This window comes from Sciurus carolinensis, chromosome 6 (genome assembly GCF_902686445.1).
Source record: "Sciurus carolinensis chromosome 6, mSciCar1.2, whole genome shotgun sequence".
Classification (NCBI taxonomy): Eukaryota; Metazoa; Chordata; class Mammalia; order Rodentia; family Sciuridae; genus Sciurus; species Sciurus carolinensis.
In genome coordinates, this window is record NC_062218.1 from 120,106,243 (window position 1) to 120,129,264 (window position 23,022).

Consider the following 23,022-nt stretch of genomic DNA (forward strand, 5'->3'; position numbering starts at 1 on the left):
AGAGGAGAACAACCAACGGTGACAAGTCATTTGGAATGGGTTAAGTGGTAACTCCTTTTGGGCTAATAAAAGCCCATTTCTGGGAAAATAGAACCTGGGCTGCTTATGGTCAATCATCCCAGATGAGGTGACAGAATAGATACTTTTAAGTTTTTACTTCTATGCCTTGTGTTTTTACTTCACATTAGGTAGTTTTCAAATGACTTAACCCATATGTAAAGCTCTTAAATGGAAAAACCAAAGTACAAAGAAGCATATTGTCTTAGATCATTCTATGAATCAAAACATGTACTTTTGTAAAGTAAGTCTCTTTTTAAAAAAATTTTGTTTTTAGTTGTAGATGGACACATTACCTTTATTTTATTTATTTATGTGGTGTGGAGGATCGAAACCAGTGCCTCATGCATGCGAGGCCAATTGCTCCGCCACTGAACTACAAACCCAGCCCTCAAGGATCCTTTCCTTGTGTTAAGAATAAATCCCAAGTGCCTGGTCAGTCATTTTATTTCTATGAGGCAGGAATACAGTTAATGCAGTTAGTGGGGAAGACAGAATTTCCTTGGCCACCCAGGAAGAAAGATAAGAGGGTCAACCCATCGGCTGCCTGAGCTTATGAAAGTCTCTGGGACATTTGGTGGACACTGAGCCCAGTTCTCTACACTTGAAGAATATTTTCCAAGCACAGATGTTTTTCTCTTGACTGTGAACGCTGGCTGACTTGTCCATATTATATTTCAGCGCTCCGAACAGTACATTTGTAGAGTGTTTGTCCCTCTATAACTTGGGTCATTACTATGTGGAAAATACATCTTTGGCTTGACAGAAATAAATCAATATTATGCAGAAATGTTTCCATTACAGGAATTTCCCTGAGAGAAACATGTCTCCCTGGCTCTGGGTCATATGGAAGTGTCCACGAGGATACCTGAGTAAAAGACACAACAAATCTGAGATGATGGTGATATGTGATTATAAGCACTTACAGATTGTCCTATTGTATTGTTTTGGAAACAAAAAGTTGGCTTTATTTCTGGCTAGTTAGTGCCTCAGTACTTTCATTAGGCAGTTTCTGTAGTCTTTATTTGAATCATAGAAAATACATTTTTTTCAAAGCTAGCATAAAACTTGATCAATCGCAAACAGCATTGAGTACTAAAGCCTGGTCTGAGTTTAGAAGTGTCAGGTCCTGGAATAAATTTATCAAGTAAAACACTGCAGTTTGGCTAATTTAGATAATGCAAGTGTCAAAATGCAAGACTGGCAAAAAAAAATTTAATAATTCCTATGAACATAATAATTGTTTATTTTATTAGAATATTTTCCTAGCACTAGAATAGCACTTAACTTTTTACAACTATTTCAAAGTATAAATAAACATATTTGTCTTTCATTTATTATTTGTCAAAGTTGGTAAGTTACATTATAATTTAGCTATATATTCTCATCAGATATCTCAAGGATAATTTAAAATTCTCAATTTAAAAAAATCCAAGAAATTTGATATGTAAGAACCACAAAAAAGTACTCTTTTAAGCCCGGGTGGGTGGCAAGAATCCATCAGAAAGTTTAAGCTTTGTGAATTTTTTTTTTAAATTGAGTATTTACATAATAGGAGAAAAAGAGTATTTTGGATAAGTGTGAAAGATATACTATAAGACAAAAAAACAATATTTCTATACCATTACATTTCTAACACATGCTTTTATTTTTGAATAATTGAGTTGCTATGAAAGGTCTAATAATTAGAAAAGTACAAGGCTATTTTTTAGCTTATGGATCAAATGTTTGCAGATTCCAAAGCTGAAAAATAATGTGGAGGCACTGAATTGATGCCATACCTGCCCTGTGGAACACAATAGGGAGCTGTACTGAAGAGCACAGAGCTCTTGTGCCTCTGGTAAAGGTTGCTGTGGGGGAGGGGGCACACCCTACCTCAGGAGTCATGTTCAAAGTCATCCTTAATTGTTAGCACCTTGAATTGAAATTCCACAAGAGACCGAAATCTGAGCCACAAGATGCCTTCAAATTCAGAGCCATGTAGAAAACTTTGAAAAATGTCTTTGTATAAAATCAGACCCAGATCTTACAGAAAACAGGTTAGACCTGTAGTGATTTAAATTCTGCCTAAAATGTCACTATTTGAAAAAACGTTTCAGAAGTATAATGCATACCCTTCTCTGAGCCAATGATGTTAGGAGAATTGCCTTTAATCATACTATATTTAAGTAAAAACAATGTTTTATTGATACTCTGGCTGTCACAGTAGCTATGTGACCTCATGCAAATTCCTTAAATTCTCTGGCCTCAGTGTCCTCATGTGTAACTTGATGAAGGTTGTGGCAGGGAGTAAATGAGTTAATGTACCTGGCACATAGTAACCACTTTGTGTTAGTTGTCAGTGTTTATGTCATCATCCACATGCCATCCTATCTCCTAATTTTTGCAGAAAGCCAACAGCATAAAATTAATAAATTCAATTATAGCACAATTCCTTCTTTTCCCAAATCTAAGATGAGATCGTTTAAAAAGAAGGTTCATAGTCGGGTACAGTGGTGCATTCCTGTAATCCCAGTGGCTCAGGAGGCTGAGGCAGGAGAATCTCAAGTTCAAAGCCAGCCTCAGAAAAAGCGAGATGCTAAGCAACTCAGTGAGACCCTGTCTCTAAATAAAATACAAAATAGGGCTGGAGATGTGGCTCAGTGATGGAGTATCCCTGAGTTTAATCCCTGGTACCCAAATAAATGAATAAAAAGAAGGTTCATAAGATACACAAATTACTATTAACTTGGCTCTGAATTACCTACTAGAAGTCCATTCAAATTCTTTCTAGTTCTCTACCCTGCCCACCCTCACAGCCACTCTAAATTCATGGAAGTCCAACTGTATGAGAAATTAACTTGCCAATCATGACTTTGTAACTGACTCTTCTAAGGTATCCTTTCCAGACACAAGACTGGTAAAGCGATGGGTCCCCTCAAGAAATGGTAGCAGCTGGGTGGGTGTGGTGGCACGTGACTATAATTCCAGCAACTCGGTAGACTGAAGCAGGAGTCCAAGTTCCAAGCCAGCCTCAGTAACTCAGACCCTAAGCAACTCAGCGAGGCCCTGTCTCTAAATATAATATTTTTTAAAGGGCTGGGGATGTGGCTCGGTGGTTAAATGCTTCTGGGTTCAATCTCTAGTACCAAAAAATTAAAAAATAAAAAAGGGACTGGGTATGTGGTTTAGTGGTGAAACACCTCTATGTTCAATCTCCAGTACCAAAATGTCAAAAAAATTAAAAATTAAAATATGATAGCAAATAGAATTACTCCTTTCAGTATACAGTTGTCCCTCCACATGGATTCAAGCAACTGTGGATTTAAAGTATTTTTAAAATGTTGTACTGAGCATGTACAGTACATGTACATTTCTCTCCCTTCTTTCCTTCCTTCCTTTCTTTATTTCTAATAGGGAATGAAACCAGGGGCACTTTACCACTGAGCTACATCTCCAGCCCTTGTTAGTTTTTAAATTGAGACAGGGTCTTACTAAGTTGCCTAAGGCCTCCCTAAATTGCTAAGGCTGGCCTGCAACTTGTGATCCTCTTGCCTCAGTCTCCTAATAAGGAGTGTGCATGACTGTGCCCAGCAGATGTATTTGTCTTGTCATTATTTCCTAAACAGTACAATGTAACATAGCACTTAGATTGTGTTATATAAGTAATTAGAGATGATTTAAATAATATGGGAGGTTATGGGTAGGTTATATGCAAATACTACATCATCATTTTATACAAAAGACTTGAGCATCCATAGATTTCAGTATCTGCAGGGATCCTGGAACCAATATATACACAGAGGGATGCCTGTACTCCTCATTGCCTTTCCTCTGTGTGAGATTAAGGGTTGCTCCAGTCACTCCCATGCATATTTGATTGTTATCCTGCAGGGGCATCAATATGATCCAAATGTGCCCAGACAGATCTAAACCCCCCGCACCTACTACAGTCTTTTCTCCCTAGGTCTTGTCTACAGCTAGAAATGAGTAAGAAGCTCATTCACCATCTTCTCAGGCATTCCATCATCTGTACTCCTGCTGAGTGATCTGGTGGAGAACAGAAGGCAACAAATCAGTACTCACATTCAGTTTTCCCATGCAAGAATGAGAGAGCTGATTGAGTAAGGCTGTTGAACTCCATTCCTGAGCCATTTAGCAGGTTATGAAACTCAAGGACAAATTCTGCAGTCATCATGCTATTTTATAACCTCTGGTGATCACCTACTGGCTCCAGGAAATAAGAATGTTACTTTTAGTTCAAATCTTTGAGTCAGGATTTAATATCAAGCAGGAAGATACCCTGCCTTTGCTGCTTGTCTTAGCCAAGCAATTGATGGTCCTAGAGAAACTGACCATCCCCCTCTAGGTGGTGATGGGCTAAAGCAGATCTCAACTTCTGGAATTTTCATTTGTGGGACCCTTCCTAGTGAACTGTAATTTTAATGTCAGTATTCTGCGAGGCGGGCAAAGTCAAGGCCAGAGAGCACACTAAATCACAGACAGAGTGACAATGCAAATAAATATTTAGTGCTGGTGTTTGAGCCTGTTATTTCCCAGATGATACAGTCAGCTAGCAGGTTTCCTTTTCTTTTTTGAAAATAAGCAAATGCTATACTTAAAATTACATGAAAACAAAGATAAACTGCTTGGAATGCAAATATTCTTTAGTTTACTCATCAAAATAGCCACTAACAAAATACCAAAACCTCATAGGTAAATAAAAAAGTGACATTCTTTATTTATCAAACCTTCTTAAACACTAAAGATGCATTCATCTTTCTGGTTAGGTTCTTTAGCAACATCTTTTCTTCCCTTTTGCTGCACATACTCCTAAGTTATTTTGTTGGGTTCGTCTCTAAAATGAAGATTCTTTTTTTTTTTTTTAACTTTCTTAATGTTACTAATTTTTTTATTGCCCCGATATCAAAACCAGTTGATAGATATATTCTCTCTTGGTCTCTAACACGTGAAATGAATGTTAATAATGGAGACTGTATCAGCACATTTTCAAAGACGACATCAAAGATAAACTCGAAGCAAGCACTTCATAGCAATAACATGCCGTTACATTTTTGAGAATTTAAGTATCATTGTTGGTACAAAAGAAGTACTCAATTTCAGAAGCATATTCTTATATTGGACATCATTCATAATGTCTAATTAATTCACTTCCACAGTACTGATTTTAGATATGGAGTTTTCTGTTTTTCTGAAGGTTCAACATGACTGCCTCAGATTTAATTCTTGAATGTCAATGACATAATCTTTAACAGAAGAATCAAGAGTAGACTTGAAAATAGAATTGATTCAAAAGGAGCAATGACAGCAAGAGAAAGTTCTTGGCTTCATAAAAGAGCATATACATAGTAAGGAATATAAGTGAGACAAAATATGCAATTTTGTACATATCAGAAATATCCAATGTGCCACCAATACAATAATCACCCTAAAAAGGTCTTAAAATTCGGGGTCATACTAGTTTCTCTTTGTATAACTCTGCACGTGCATTACCAGCCATACATCTTCCCATGATCTGTCACCCATTAACAAGCTTTTTAGCCAGAATTTTTGGCAATGTTTTCTTCAAATAAAACCTCATGAAAGCACTATCATTAATGTCTGACAGTTGAGCTGGGCAAAGTCTTTCTGAAATATGTATAACCTTTTAAAATAATTCCTTTGTTCCTTCATGAATCAGCAGTGCTCCATCTTCAGATAAATCACAATCAGTCACAATTTTAACTCACAAGCTCATATGTTCTCTTCATCCAACATTTTGTTGATTCCATCACAAAGTTTTTGTAAGTGAGGTTTAAAATTTCCAAAGGGATTATACAAGGCAGCCAAAAATTCACAATTTGAAAAATGATCAAAGACATTATTAACCCGTCCATGTGACTTGGCAGTGAGGTGGCGCTGGATGATCTGGTGGAGCAGCTCTCTGCATTCATTGAGCAGCCTGGATAACACGTTCCGGTCAAAGGTGTAATCCACCTGGTGGAAACTGACCACCGTCATAGCAAGCTGGTGGACTTTCTTCTTGAACTTCTCCATCAGTGCCAGCTCGTCTTGATTAAACTGATTATTCCTGTACAGGATGGCCAGCTTGATGACTGTCTTGATGAGGTTTTTGATGATTTTCTCGGCCTCCTTCTTGTTCTGGGTGTACTCTTTGGTCACTCTGTAGAGCTCGTCCAGCACCTCGCTACTTGTGTCATCGATTAAGGTGGTAGCGATGGATTTGGACACCATTTTACCCAAGATCTTCTTTTGTGCCTGAACGGCCAGGTTTTTGGAGTTAAAGACATCTGTGGCCACTAACAAGGAAAAAAAAAAAAAATAGGAGAGAGAATAAAAGATCAGTAAATATCAATAAGAGAATCAAATCAAAAACCAGATATTAGAGAGTATTCTTCCTCATTTTCCCATTGTTTGTGGTTTGCCTCCCATCTACTGATAAAAATCTCTGACAAGAAAATTAATTTTTTTCTACATTTCAGGATATCAGATTCTCTTTTATGGAATTAACAGGATGATATGTAACTCAAATATTTTCTAATTTCTGCTATGTAGTCCTTTAGAAGTTGGTGACTTTCTTGAAAATAACTTTCTGATTTCAAAACAGTATGTCTCATGAGGTGGTAAGTTTTTATGCAATTTTTACCTGACTTAACTTTATAAAATATATTAAAAATATAAAATCCACTCTATACCTGTCCTCTAGGCAACAGTAACCCAGAGCAATTTAAAGAAACTAATTTAAATGAAAGGAGGATAAATGGCAAAGCCTTGAGTTTGGGTAAGATGGGAAATTCTAGAAGCACATGAAAGGGAGGGCCCTGTTTTATAATCCATTTGCAAAAAATCCTAATTTCACAAGACACTGACTGGCACTCTCCAGTCCAGCCATTCTGACCACCTCCAATTTTAACTCCCAGAAGTCAGGCTTTGGAAGGAAATACTCCTCAGAGAGCTCAACATCATTTGCCATTTCTGATGAATGACCCATTGTTCCCTTTAAATTTTTATACATTTTGAAATAGCCATGTTTCATGAGCTACCAGAATGTGCTATATGAAAAACATACTTTGAAAAAGCTGATGCTTAGAGTTTACTTGGAATGATAATAATTTTTAATTTGACAAATTTTTTTTTTTTTTTTTTTTTTTTTTTTGCGGTACTGGGGATCGAACTCAGGGCCTTGTACTTGTGAGGCAAGCACTCTACCAGCTGAGCTATCTCCCCAGCCCTGACAAATGTTTAAGATACACCATATATATTATATATATATTGTATGATATATATATATATAATATATATATAATAGTTGTATGCATAATGCTTCTAGCTTAGAGCAGGTCAGTGAAAACGCTCAAAAATTGTTTACTCCTCAAATCAAGTTTAGTTTTCCTTTACCACAATTTCCGTTGCTCTGTCCATGTTCCAATCTGAAAGCTACTTCTCTATAACTGTGCTTTATCCCTCTTTTCCTAAGGCTTCAGAACTGCTGTTCTGTATACCCCACCTCTGGGCCCCAAGGTAGCTGTTCTCTCTGCATATGCCAATGTATGAGCTAGGTTAGCTGCTGGCAAGTTCAGTGATAAAAGATAAAAACTTTGGAATGAGTCAGGGCCTCAATGATATAAGATTATTTCTTGCTTGGACAGCATTATTAGGAAGCAAGAAGGTAACTGCTTTCCAACCCAGGCTGGGAGGACACAGAAGAAGGGTGACTCCCTCAACCTGGAACTGTCATTTTAGATGTGAAATTGGGGCAAATAAGAGTCATGTTCTATTGGAAATTTGGTCTCATGGTAGGAATATGGTATTGTACAGGTAACTACAGAGTGGTTCCTAATGATCATTCATAAATAGACAATCTCATATATTCACTAAAAGAATCTCATGATTGAACTAGAAGTGTTACCCTCACAAATGCCAATACTTAAACTTCTGAAATATGAACTGAAACTGCAGAAAAAGAACTGAAATTTATTTTGAGAAAGAAAAGGAAAGTGAAAAAGAATGAGAAAGTTAATTTTATGCAAGTTTCCAAGCTTTTCAATGTTGTCAGTTAAGCAGTGGTCTATTTCTATTCCTGTTTCTTCAATAATTTACAAAAGAGTGTTAATTCACAGTAAAGAATTTATATCAGAAGAAATAGCACCCACATAGTTAATATTACTATATTAAGACCAAGGACCATCATTCATCTTAGAACTCTCCAGATGGACCTCAACAAATAAACAAATCTGACTTATGCAGGAATAGATACCCAAACATTTTCAGAAACACAGCAAAGAATTCTAGGATTTCAACAATGTAGTCTACATAAAGTTGAAAAGTTATTCTGTTTTTAATCTTTTGGAACTTGGCATGGTCCCATTTGGGGTTTTCTGCAATGTCTCTCAGATAGACACACTTTATATGTTGTACCAGAGGGAGAGAGATTCAATAGATTCCTTTGTGCTACTCTTCATCCTAGGCTGGACTTGCAAGTTTGCATCTCTTCTCAGCTACTTTTCTTATTAAATCTCAATGTTCCATTTAATTTCAAACATAAAAAGAAACAAAAACTTTGGGGCAGTACTTCAACTTCCTGTAAAAGGATGTAAATGCAAATCTGCTGCCTGCTAAGCAAGATCATTCCCCATTTACTGGCAACCAAGTCTGAACCAGGACAGGGAAGCTGATCTGAGGCTTTCACATTCATCCCAGTGGAACTTCAAACCCTGTTTGGAAACACAGCAAGTACGTCACACTTTCATTCTTTGGATTGCTCCAGCATAGTCGTCTTTTAAAAGACTTTTAATGAAGATGAAGCACTTTTTCCCGGTCTACCAGGAAGACATGCATGCAGTGAATTTATTTTCCAGCATTAGAAGAGGCTTTTTCTGAGTCAACTGGGTTTTGTGGCTAAGAGCTGCTGGCCAGCAATGTGTGGTCTGTGATCATAAAACATGACTTTTTTCTTTCTTGCAAATTAACTGCTGCTAGCCACTCCTGCTCAGGCTCATTTGTCAGTTCCACATGCTCTCCCAGATCCCTTCCAGGCCTGGTGTATCTCACAGCTAGTCCTGGACCAAGTTTTTCTCCTTCAGTCTCTTCTCGCCCCCGTGTGATCTCATCCACTCCCATGGCTCCAGATACCACCCATGTGCCAATGACTCCCACAGCTATAACTCAGCCTTGACCGCTTTTCCAGACTCATTTTGCAAAAGTATTTAAAATTTTTTCTCTTCCTTTGTGAGTTTGCAGGCATCACAAAAACAACACGTCCAAGACTGAATCCTTGATTCTTTCCTGTCCCCTAAAAGTAGTCCTCCTCTATTCTTTACTATCTCAATTAATAGTTTCCCTTCCAGCCATTTGCTTAAGTCAAGACCTGGGAAATTGTCCACCATACCATCCTGACCCTTACTGAGCCCATTACCAAGTTCTTTCCATTTTATCTTCTCCTCAGGTCTCTAAATTCTATATACTTTCCTCCAACTTTATAGATACCATCCAGTAAAAGCCCTTTCCAATCTCTTCACACAGCAACCAGATACTTTTAAAACATAAATTAGGGGCTGGAGTTGTAGCTCAGTGGAAGAGCACTTGTCTAGCATGTGTAAGGCACTGGGTTTGATCCTCAGCACCCCATAAAAATAAATAAATAAATAAACAAATAAAAATAAACAAAATGAAGGTATTGTGTCCATCTACAACTAAAAAATATGTAAAACAAAATAAAATGTAAATTAGAAAATGATACTCCATTTAAGTTCGTTGCTAGCTACTACACCTCTTTGTTGCTGAAATCATCATTTGCCTAAATTTTTACTGTCCAACTCTATCTACTGCTACCTAAGTTCTCTAAGGACAGAGAGACTATCTTGTTCATTGGGTCATCTCCTGGGCCTAGAAGGGCGCCTGGTATAAAAGTCAATTTCTCCCATCTCTTCACTATATTTAAATACTCACCAATGAAAATGTGCTGGCCTACAACATGGGACTTTAAATACACATATAGGTGTTTTTGTTTTAAAAGCTAGAGAAAGTTATTTGGTTTACCTCACTAAACATGTGGTTTTCTTCCCTAGAAATGCACTTCAGAGTGTGGCTGCTCTTGCCATCAGCAATCAGCTCTTTGGAAGAGGAAAGATTTGTTGTGCACAAAGAGAAAACATCCAAGGACAACATCACAAATGTTTTGAGTAAAAGCAAGGTGTGAGGCAGTGGAAGATTAAGCACAGCCCGCTCTGGCTTCTGGCTGGATTATGTTTAAACACATGACGGAGGGACCAAAGACTGTGCTGGGAAGAAAGTAGGATGCGCGGAGATGTTCCCCTTGGGGAAAGTGTTGAAAGCACAGGTTCAGTCTTTTACCTATTAAGATGGATCCACTTGCCTTTGGAAGTAGAAGTATAAATTGTTGACTCATGAAAACAACATGCCATATATAAAAACATGCAAAGAATTCCTACTATGTTAGAGCTGTTTAAGACTTAGACATCCACTTACCTTACCTCCCTCCCTCTCTGACTTAATCAAATAGTCCATTTCAGCAATGGATGCTGTAAAGAAAACTGCTGTTTGGAATTCCTGTTTTAGCATCAATGATTATAAAGTTAGAGATCAATATTGATGGTAAAAATATACTGACCCACGGACCCAAGTAAAAACATGCGCAGAAGGGAACAAAGAGGAAAAGCCTTTTAATAATATTAACAAATGAAAAACTACAGTTTTCTGAAAATTAAAAAAAAGGTTCATAACTATTCCCACTAAGAATCTGCCAATACTGTATGGTGACGTATTCTAAGTAACTTTCTTTACAACTTCACCAGCAAATAATATAATTTTTTCACCCAACAAATTTGTTATACTTGGAACTTTTAAGCAGTAACCACAGATGCACATGTGTTTGCAAATCCTTGCCTACTTAAAATTTGATTCAGCATGGCCAGTATTAGGAAGAATGGAAAAGAAAACAATTTGGAGAACATGGCTGAATTAGAATTTTTTAAATAAAAATGCAAAATTGTAGTTCTCTTTATATTTGAATAACTCCAAACTTAAAAGGACTTAGTCAAAAGGCAACTTTGGTGATAAGAAAGTGGTGAAACTGAAGATAAGCACTGTCACAAGAACGCAGCAGGCTAAGAGCGAACCTACTCACACTGGGGTTAAAAGCAAGGAGCGCTGGGAATGGCTGGTGATGCAACTGCGATGGCAGCTTCCCTGCTGGAAAGCCCAAAGTAGGAAATGCAAGAGGATGGAGAAGAACCAAACAACAAATAGGCAGAAAGGAAGGGAGGGAGGGAGGGAAGGAAGGAGGGAGAGAGGGAGAAGGAAAAGAGAGAAAGAGGAGACAAAGGTGGGTGAGGGTCGCAGCTAGCAGAGCAGCAAAGATCTGAACTTGAAGGAGGGTTGGCTCTGGAAGGGTAAAAGCAACAACCGTGGTTACAAGTTGGAGGCAACATTATCATCCACACAGAGCAGACAAGTGCCAGGCATCTTAATCTGAAAATCGTACTTAGGTCACACAGGTGGTAGTCATCACATCCAAGGGTAGTCCTGGGAGAATCACTACATCCTGGATCTTTAACCTGACGCCGAATGAACACATTTCTTTCTTTCTTTCCCTCCCTTTCCCCATTTTTTCTCAGTGATAGAGACTGAACCCAGGGGTGCTCTACCACTGAGTTATATTCTCAGTCCTTTAATTTTTTATTTTGAGACAGGGTTTCACTAAGTTCCCCAGGCTGGTCGTTAACTTGTGATCCTCCTGCCTCATTCTCCCATCACTAGGATTATAGATGTGTGCCACCATTCCTGGTTGAATGAACATTTTGATGTATATGTTTTCCTGACCCGTTAAGGACCAGTAATATACATTATCACAGTGACAAGCTAAGTCATTCACTCCATGTCTCATACCCACTTCAGAAAAATGCATCCTCGTTTAAAAAGACAACATAGTAAAGAAGATGCATGTCAGAGAAAATGGTGGCTTTGAAATGACCCCTCTCACAGGGTCTTTTCTGTGAAATATGAGGAACTGTCCAACAATCCTTGCAGAATTCTCTTATTATCTTTCCTTTAGACATTTTAAAATTCTCTGTATTATAGAGAACTAATAATATCACAAGTGGCTCTTTTCTGTAGAGATACAAATAAAATTAGTCTACTTAGCTGCAATCGATTCCTGATTTTTTTTTATTTTTTTATTTTTATTTTTATTTTATTGTCTATGCGTTGCTCTTAGGATTCTCCTTTGAACTACCTGGAAGAGCTTACCATTTCCCTTATTAATTGACTTAAGAAAAATCTTTGATATAACTAATTTGTATGTATATAAGAGTCATGAGTTTAATTTCTTAAAAAAAATACCCTTTGACAAATATTAGAATTTTTTCAATCAAAAATATTTAAACCAAGAGAACTGAAGTGTGAACCTTTAGTGTACTGGTATTCTTTTCCTGGGGCAACTTATTTTCCCAGGGTCCTGGAAAAGTAGAGTGTCCTTATATAAGTCCAAATATTCTGTGGCTAATGGTTCCATGAACTGCTCAGGGAGATTATGGAGACTCAGTTTCCTCATCTACAAGCTGGAGAATAGTGATCCACCCTCTTGGAGTTTGGAGGGACCACATAAAAGTCTCACATAATGCCTGCCCCAGAATAGCCTTCTCCACAGGTTTGTTTAAAGAACACAACAAACTAAACTTCAAACACATTCTGAAGTGCTCTTTAGTACTGAATCACACTTGGTCAAATTAATCAACTCCTTCCGGAAGCATTATGGAACTGAGATATGCAAAATACCAGATGGCTGTGTGAGGAAAGACCTCCTGTAGTTTAGCTAATAAGAAGTCATATTTTCTTTTTCACGATAACATTTTAAAAATATAATATAAAGTTCTTTAGAAGAAAAATTATCTTGTTTTAAGGTGTTGAATCTCTCGCTAGCAACAGATTTGACTGCAAAGGACTCTGACAGGTAGCATAAAGGTATTTTGCCTAGAGAAAACTGACTCATTGAGAATGGAATTAAAGCCTACCACAAAAAGATAAGAGAAACAGTTTCCACATCCTTGCAAATCTGTGGGACAGGGGCAAGATGCAAATGAAATGGGCCAAAAATAAAGCCAGAGTGAAAACTTGCAGTAAAGACACAGCAGCTGACAAGCTCACTTCAGTCAGCATTCTTATGTGGAGCATCCAAGCCTCCCAGAGAACCAGAGACTGAGAGGCTGGGCAGGAAGCCAAGGAAGAACAGCATGGATAGGAAAAAATGGCTCCAAATCAAGAGTCCTGGCTTATAAGTTTGGATGCAATTTAATTTCTTCAAAACTCAGTTTTCTCATCTGCTAAGTGGGAGTCATTTCAAGTTTGTGTGACTTAAAAGAGGTTGAATGAGTTACAAATGTGATAAGCTCAAAGGAACTCTGAATGGTGCTATCTGGTTTGATATCACTTGAAACCCAGGAGCAGAGATTCAAAACCAACGTTTACACACTGTGTTCTGAATTCACTTCTCTTTATCTCTTTATTTGCTAATTTTGTGGACAAGGAAAATTAGATCTTGGAGAAAACACTGGGGAGTTTCCCTGTGTGCTCTCAAGCTGTTTTTGTTTCTTTAATTCTGAAATTTTTTCACCATGCTTTGGGGGTCAACTGTATGTCCTTTATTCCGTGGTTTAGTTTGATGATGGTTTTGAAAACATCAGGAATTTCAGCTCCTTCAATGTCATATTAGACCCCATCTCTGCTTTTTTCTCCCCCATCCTAAGGAGCATGTGATGTCTTTATTGCCTTTCTGGATCAATAAGACAACCCATTGATTCTAGGCTGGTTTAGTTTCAGGGTTGGAGAAAAACTTGGTGATGTTTATATGAAGTGGCTGGTTAGAACCCAAAGAATATCAGTCTCATAAATATCAGAGCAGAGGTTACAGGGGGAAAAAATTGCATGTTGTGGCTACCCAACATCAGAGCAAGAGGTTTACAGTCACAAAAACCTATTGATTGTCCTAGGCAATAATGATGATGGTAATGATGACGATAATAAATAATAATAGCAGCCACCACTTAAAAATTCTTACTACATTATTCCTGGAAATGACCAGAACTTTCATTACCTTACTGAAGCTTCACACCAACACTAAGAGGGAGGTTATCTTGCAACTGAGATGAACTTGAACACAGAGACATCTAGCTTCAAGCTATTGTCTGAACTACATTACAATGCACAAGTTTTAGAGAAGAGGTTTCTCTTCTCTAAAAGAGAAAGACCTAAGAAGGTGTGGGTAAGGGAAGTGAAATAAAATAAAAGAAAAAAGACTGTGTCACTCTCAATGAGGAACTAGATCATAATAGCTCAACCCAGCTGGGCTTTAAACTGTCTGTTTTCAAAAAACCTGAGCAGTTTTAAGACCTTTTAGAATTTAACCTAAAAAAAAAAAAAAAAAAAAAAAAAAAATTAAACTGTTCCAAAGCCAGAACACAAATATATAAAGTGAAAATTCTCCTCAGCTTTGACACTCACTGCATGGATCTGACCCAACCCTTGCTTCCAAGAGGCAAACAACTGTTTAGATTTTTGACATCCTTTCAGACCCACAGCCCCCTGCATAGATAAGCAAATACATCAATAGATACTGAGCAGTGCAAAGAAGACTTGGAAGTTTGCAATTCTTCAGACCTGCAACTTTTGAGTGATGAAAGAATATAAAGCATGTAGGTGTCCACAATTCCATGCATAACTAACATAAACAGGCAAGGTGCTGGAGGAACATGGGCTATTCACCTGTTATCACCCACACTGTAGCAGTAAGACTCCTTCAGTGAATGGTGAGAAGGTAGCAAGTATGTGATGTGGATCTTTAATTTAATGGGGGTTAGAGGCTGTGGCAAGTAAATACTGTGATTAGGGTGATCATATAGTTTATCATTCAAATGGGATACTTTTAAATTAAAAGGTGCTGTCAGTAATTGTACCATCACAACAGATCTGTGACTGTCCCAGGTAAATATAAGTAGTCACCCTACTTAATTAAGAAAGGATTAAAAGTAGGGATTTACCCAAATATTTATGACCTGAGAAATTTCTTGGGAATATCACAAGAGCACTAGCCAGATTTTCTTCCAAACTTTGTTAAAAAGAAAAGAAAAAGTAGTTCTTAAAGTTAAGAAGAATCTCATGGGGAAAATTTTATTCTAGTTTAGCATGTTTGGAAACAGCATATAACAGGTTCCCTCTGGAGATGCACAAAATATCTTTTATGTTAAAAGTCTTGATCTTTTTTTTTTTTTTTTTTTTTTTTTTTGGTACCAGGGATTGAACCCAGGGGCATTTAACCACTGACCGATATCCCTAGCCCATTTTTGTATTTTATTTAGAGACAGGGTCTCACTGAGTTGCTCAGAGCCTTGCTAAGTTGCTGAGGCTGACTTTGAGTTCCTGATCCTCCTGTCTCAGGCTCCTGAGCTGCTGGGATTACAGGTGTGCACCAGGCAAGTTCTTGATTTTTGCAAGAAAGAAGCATTGTAACTTTGCTTACCTAAGTTTTCCAAACTAATTCCACATAGGAACCAATAATGAATTTGTGAGATAAGGTTAGTGAAATTAATTGGTTAACAGGTTGACGAGGGGTCTTGGTATTCCTCTAGAATGGATCCAAAATGATCTGAGCAAATAGGGGAGGGCAAGACAGACAGTGGGGCAATGCCAGACAAAGGCAGGCAATGTGGTGATTGTAAACACAGCTCTAGAGTCGGACTGTCTGGGTCAGAAGTAGGACTCAGCCACTGAGTGCCAGAGCCCCTGGACCAAATTACCTACCCTCTCTACACCTCAGTTTCCTTATTGACAAAAGGAATTTAAGTAAAAATAATCCACATAAAGTACTTAGAACAGTACTAGATGAAAAGCAAGTGCATCAATCCATGTAAGCAATTACTATTGTTGTCATTATTACTGCTATCCTTATCGTTAAGGGAGATAGTGTTAAAGTTCCACTAGGATGGGATGCCTGAGGAGTGAGAGGAAAGGAGAGAACATTAACACATTCAACAAAAACTTCTGTGGAGTGTTTATGATGTATCAGACACCGCGGTTTCAAAGCTAAATAACAGGATTCCTTCTCTCCAGGCACGCAGACTCACACAGGAGGGAGGGAGCAGATAAGCCCAGTTGGGCAGAACACACCATGGTAAATTCTACAGAAGGAATGTGACAATGCACACAACGTACAGGGAGCCAAGACAGGGAACATTAATTTTTCTGGACAGGGAGGCGGAGGGAGGCTAGGCTTGAGGGAGGTTTTGCAAAAGATCAACCTCAAAGGAAAAGAAGCTTCCACCCTACTTGGACACAAATGTGTCTATATTCCACAGCTGACCTACAAAATCCTTATGGCTAGATAGGGATTAACGATTCTGTTCATAAATTGGTATGTCAAAAACCAAAGGATGTGTGTGTATCCCGTAAACTTTTTAAAAAAAGTTTAAACATTAACTATGTATAACTTATTGTCAAAGCCCTGGAAATGCTCACTATAAAGGTGCTTAGTTTTCAGGAGGGTTTTGGTGGTGAGAGGAAAGGTGTACAGGTATCCAGGGCAGAATTCTGTGTCATTGGCCAACAGCATCAGAATTGCCTGGAAAAGTCTAAGTAACTGTTAGACCTGCTTTTCAGAATCTCCAAGGGTACCAAAACAAACGAACGAACAAACAGAAAGAACCTCTAGGTGCACAGTCTGAGAGTCTCCATTTACAAGAAGCACTCCTCACGATTCCTATGTGTGTAAAGTTGGGGGACCCCTGCTCTAAGATGTACTCTTAGAACAGTACACTTAAAATTTCAAATAGACATACTTTAGCCACAGAAGCAAGTTGAAGGAGGACTTTGAGCAGATTTAATTCTATCTAAACTTTTTTCATAAAAATAGAGATCTCAGGGCTGGGGATATAGCTCAGTTGGCAGAGTGCCTGCCTTGCAAGCACAGGCCCTGGGTTCAATCCCCAGCACCACCAAAAAAAAAAAAAAGAAAAAAAAGAGAGAGATGCTAGCTTGTACATGGAATCCAGAGAAAATGTTTTCAAAATAGAGCTTCAAAACTTCAAGGAATTTTGATAACATATCTAGGAGAATTGAAAAGTTATCCCCTGTCTAGATGATTCTTCAAATCAGAGTTTGAACAGGACCTAGCTCTATCTCCAGGCTACAGATGGGTTTGAAATTAAATGAAAAATATCCCATAATTGTTTATACAAAACTGACTTTGGGGAACTTTTTCTTTTCAAATTAAATGAATCCTTCTTCATTTACTATGTTGAATTAGAACATGCTGGTTTTTCTTAGAGATATTTCAATTAGGCTGATCTATTTATATATTTTCTTAGGGATATAAAGTCTTTCCACTGTTGATATGATCCAATCTTTCACCAGAGTGTGCAGAAAAATCATCTAAACAGCTCCATGATTTTCTACACTTTTTCACCCCATGTTCTCCCACACTGCCAGAGGCCCTGACTCCCAATGAATATTCATTTCATTTACTCAGAAAATCAGTAACAGATTTTAGTATCTATCACACTGGAGTGAAGTTCAGTTACTGAACCAGCCCTTGAACTAGCATCAATGGTCACAGAGCTTTTTAGTCTGATCATATAACACATAACAAAGATAAGCAAATAACAAAATTACAGTTTACATGTGTGTAACATTCCACAGTTTGCAAAATATTCTCATCATAACATTTTCATATGCATTTCTGGTGGGGAGCCGGATAAGAGAACCAAGGCTCTAAAGTCAAGGGACTTATCCAAGGGTGCACAGTTAGTGGAAAGCTGAGACATACAACTTCCTACTATACCACACAGCTGCTCTACAAGAAAAGCAAAATCAAGTAATGTCCACTGCTTATGAATTTTCTATCAAATGCCACATGTTGCTGAGCCAGCTGCAGAATCTTCTCCTAGGTCAGCGACTCCTTGAACCAAAAATAAGGAGCACAGGTGTTACACATCAGAGAACAGAAAATAAGGAAAAGCTGTATGTCTACCCTTTGCCCTCTACCTCCATCCCTGCCTGGAAACGTGCTGCTGGTCCTGCCAGCATCAGTTTAAAGACCATTTCTTCCAAGAAGTTTTCCAAGTGTGATGGCCAGAATAAATCGCTCCATCTGACCTGCCTGGTGGGAGAATTAAACTCCTATCTAACCTTAACCACTTACGATCCTTGATAAGGCACCACATCTATTCATTTCTGTATTTTTCAAAGTGCTTAACACATGCCCTCCAGCTAGCAATGCTCGAATGTGCATTGATGGAACCCATCAATACCTTCTACAGCAATTCATGAAGTCAAGTCAGGAAATCAAGTCAATTCCTTTTATCCAGAGCTTAACAAACGAATTTATTTGCATTCTTGCACTCCCCTCCCTAGCTAAAAACATAACCCTATATATGAGATGTATGTGTGCACATGAGAGGGAGACAGAGAGAGAGAGAGAGATGTGCTAAGAGCCTCATGCCATGCTATGTATTTTCTTTTTTTAATCTGCTTTTCCTCCCCTACCCTTGGCCAAAACATACTGAATAACTAGCTACTTTGTTTGGAGAACTGACCATATTTAGTTAATTCAATCCTTACAGCAAATGGTCTGAAATCTTCCATGTAAATGCCTCACACCCATCTGTCTGAGTATTTTAGGAGCAGCAACCTCTTGGCCTCAGCTTGGGCATCTCTCAAATATGCATCTTGGCAAAACCTCTTAACATTCTTGCCCCAGTCTTTCCAGTAACTGTATTAAAATGTTAAATCAGTCAAGCATTTTATAGCCATGCCCAGGTCCTGTGGCTAGATTCTGCTAAATGTAAGTAAATGATAAGATGAGATTTGCTGGGCCTAAAAGTACACTTTTCATTTCACATATCAGAACTAGTAAGATCTGAAATTCTAGGATAAATTCTGAAAACACCCAGAGGTTTACAGAAGCAGTGTTGCTCACCACTGGGTACTTCCAGGGAAGCAAGTAAGTTCTCTATGAAATGGTTTTTACCCCTTTCTATTCTTTTTCTCTCCCCTCCTAACACTCAGGCATTTCCCTGTTTTATTTGTGTTAGGATGAAGAGCAGAGGTTGTAATCTGGACACACTATTATTTGGACTGGACAGTGCTGCACTGTTCTTAGGATTAGTGGTTTGTGTTAGCAAATTGGGGAAATTAACCTCAAAATCTGTGTTTGATTTCCTTTTAACAATCATAAGAGCTAACTAAAATGGACCCACATTCCCACATGACAACAATGTTCTAAACTGACTGCCTCCTTCAGAAGGCGACTCATCCTTCCAGTTTGTCCCAGGTCTTCCTGGCTCTCCACACCATTTAGTTTCATTTCCTGGGTGCTATAGGCATCAGTGTGGGTGACCTCTGACTTACAGGCAGAAATGTGATGGACTTCAGAGACAACCTACGGAACTCCTACTGGGGAATCGTGAATTAACAGCCTGCCCAGCAGTGTACTTGTGTATCAGAAACCAGAGCACACATGCAGGTTTCATGGAATTGAGAAATAATTTAACCAAAAATTATGTGTAGTCAGTGAGTTCCTAAGGAGGATCTGCAGGGTGAAGTGGTGGGGAGATTATAATGATTTGTTTTCACAACACTTGTTATTTAGTCACAGACTTCAGGAAGTTACTCTTGGGTAAGAAAATCTCCCTCTTATTTCTAAAGAATGTGTCAAGGGGGTCAGAGAGAGGTGGTAAATTTGCCAAATCTGTAAAAATCCTAGGGAAAAGTTGATTCTCCATTCACTCATCAAATTCTTATAGAGCATCTGTGTGGGCCAGGCAAAGCGCCTGCCCTCAGGAAGCTCAGATTCTAGAAGGAGACCTGTAACACAAACAGACAAGCACGTATTAATAAGTCAAGGAGGAACAGAGGCCAGGACAAAGAGAGCTGTGGCAGGGAGGTCAGAGGAGGCCTTTCAGAAAAGGTGACATTGGGGCAGAGACAGGAAGACAGTATAGGCAGCTTCCTTGAGATGTGAAATCCCTGAAGTCCTTCCCAAATATCACTTCTTCCATGGAGACTTTATCATCTATCCCAGTCAGAAATGCTCTATTTTGTCTTTATCTCTGACTAGAAACTGCTTTATGTCCTGTTTATTGGTGCCACTTTCCCTAAAAGTAAAGGTCTTGTGATTGGTTCCAATTTTTAACTTATTCCTTCCTATAATAAATACATAATCTTTAATATGTATTTACTGGATTAAAAAAATTCTCAGGTTGTTTGAGGGGAGTGAGCAGAAGGACAGAAGGGGTGTAGGAAGTGAATACTATTTTTATAAAACACAAACAAAATAAAGCTATAAATAAATGATATTACTATTAATTATATGCCATATTTCAAATATACTTACATAAGAAATGAATATTTCAATGTAAACTTTGAGGAAAAGTTTATTGTAAATGATTCATTATATAACTAAAGATAAGCATTCAAAAATCATCTACTGATAACATTTGCAACTGGTATGAAATACTGAATATTCATACTCTACATAGGTGATAATTCTGTTTTTAGTATAGATGTGGCCTTTTTAGGATTAACTCAAAAGAAACTTAAAATCTAAAAGGGCACAAACTCTACCTTTCTTTGTTAGTTTGTTATTAAGGAAGTAAAAGTTAAAGATTGTTGGATAAAATTTTATATTTGATCCCTATTGAAACTGGATAACTTAAAAATATTTAGAATTTAAAATAAAGTCCACAAAAGCTTGAAAGACAAATAGTTTTGCTAAAATAATTTCAATTCTCTGATGCCAATGATACATACTTGGTATTTCAGTTAAAGAAAATAACTAAAAAGACCATTTTAGCCATTCTCTTCTAAGAATTGAAAAAAATTTTCCTAAATATATTAACTTGCTGTCTTGGAGATGGATTACTTCCCTAATGGTAGGTATCTGGGTAAAACAAACTTTGTCAAATAACAAAACCAACCAATTTTGCCAAATAACAACAAAATAAATGTCTTCTCTAAAATACCTTAGAGGCACCCACCTTTTGTAGTTTTGTCTTTTGCCCATCATTCACTGGTCTGGAAGTCAGCCCACCATCCCACCTCTCACCTCTCAATCACCAACCCTGTTTCCAGAAACAGAAGAGGCCATGGGAACCACATGAGGAACAACAGAGGCCCAGAGGTCCATGCAGGGTCACAATGTGACCTCCATTAACTCCTGACAACTCCCTGCCTGTGAAAAGTTACTTTATGTCAAAAGTAGCAAACAGCCTGGTGTGGTGGCCCACGCCTATAATCCCCAGTAGCTCAGGAGGCTAAGACAGGAAGGTCACATGTTCAAGGCCAGCCTGGGGATCTTAGCAAGACCTGGTCTTTAAAAAAGCAAAAGCAAAAAAAAAACTGGAGATACAATAATTCAGTGTTAAAGCGCCCCAGGGTTTAATAACCAGTATGGAAGCAAAACAAAACAAAACAAAACAAAAAAGCAGCAAATAGAAATTCCTTCATTTTAAAACAAAGTTTAGCTGGGCGCGTAGCAAACACCTGTAATCCCAGTGATTGAGGATGTTGAGGCAGGAGGACTGCAGGTTCAAGGTCAGCCTCAACAAATGAGAGAGACACTGTCTCGATAGAATAAGGGGGGAGGGCTGGGATCCAGCTCAAGGGTGCAGCATCTCTGGGTCCATCCCCAGCACCACAGAAACAGACAAACAACAAAAAGCTTACAGACTTCTAGGTGGCACTGTTGGGATGGGCCCATAGTTTTTCTTTTTTGTACACTGAGATAAAATTAACACAACATAAAATTCACCACTGTAACTTTATTTTTTTAAATAGTTTTTTAGTTGTTGATGGATCTTATTTTTTTTTTAATTTACATGCGGTGCTGAGAATCAAACCCAGTGCCCCACACATGCAAGGCAAGCCTCTGCCACTGAGCCACAACCCCAACCCACTGTAACCTTTTTAAAAGTCAAAAACTCTGTGATTTTAAATCACATCCACAATGCTGAGCAACCATTATCTTTCTTTAATTCCAGAAAGTTCACATCACCTCAAAAATGGGCCCCCATAATGTTTTAATTTTTTTGTAAGGGGAAAAAGCATGCATGGATTTGGAGCTTTCCTATAAACATTCACATTTCTGACTTCTCAGGAAAAACCTGATCTTCTAGAAACGCTGATGAAAGAGGTTGGGCAACACAGGTCCTTTCCAATTTCCTACCTGGTCACTCTGGCAGTTGGGTAATTTCCTGGACCCTGGAGGTATATGAGTAGCCATCCCTGATTGAAATGACTGGGGGCTTGAACCATTCTGAATCACTTTCTAAAGAGCCTCCGGGAATGAGACTCCTGGTGACTCAAGAGCTGACATCCCTGGGCTCCTGGGGCTGCAGTCAGCTGAGTGAGGAGGCTTCATAGCTCTGACTCTCCAATGGGATCCCAGGGTTTCTGCCAACTTCCTTACTCATCTCTCAAATGTGCATTTTCCACCTCAGGATCTTTGATGAAATCTCTCTTCTGAAAGCCATCTACATCTTCCTAGGTCATGTCCTGTTCCCTGGTCCCTTGAAGCAAGTCCCCCGACCTGCCTTTTCTACTCACTATCTGTATTTAATTTCCCTATTGTTACTTAGTATACTTTTATTACAAAATAAATTACATGTGGGTATGGTGGCACACACCTGTAATCCCAGTTCCTTGGGCTGAGGTAAATGGATTGCTTGTTTGAGGCCAGCCTAAACAATTTAGTGAGACCCTGTCTCAAAATTAAAAGGGATGGAGAAGTAGTTGAGTGGTAGAGTGCTTGTTTAGCATGTGTGAGGTCCTGGGTTCAATACTCAGTACCACAAAAATAGAAATTAATTAGTTAATTAATTAATTTATATAGAAAGGAAACCATATGTTCTGTATGCATGGAAACTGGAACTCTTTCCCTAAATATATCATAATCATCAA

The 23,022-nt window shown here is 38.2% G+C and overlaps 1 protein-coding gene across 4 annotated transcripts in view; it reads right to left on the reverse strand.

Annotated features, from left to right (window-relative positions):
* Nucleotides 1-4,852: 4,852 nt before the first annotated feature.
* Tnfaip8 (TNF alpha induced protein 8) overlaps nt 4,853-23,022 on the reverse strand; it is a 112,369-nt gene continuing 94,199 nt past the window's right edge. For 3 of the 4 annotated variants that reach the window (XM_047554704.1, XM_047554703.1, XM_047554702.1), the window contains exon 2: nt 4,853-6,356. In XM_047554704.1, the coding sequence (XP_047410660.1) occupies nt 5,791-6,356 (566 nt within the window). In that variant the 3' untranslated portion in view covers nt 4,853-5,790. Of the gene's footprint in view, nt 6,357-21,101; nt 21,123-23,022 lie in introns of those variants that run through there. The other variant, XM_047554705.1, reaches the window with a different exon arrangement.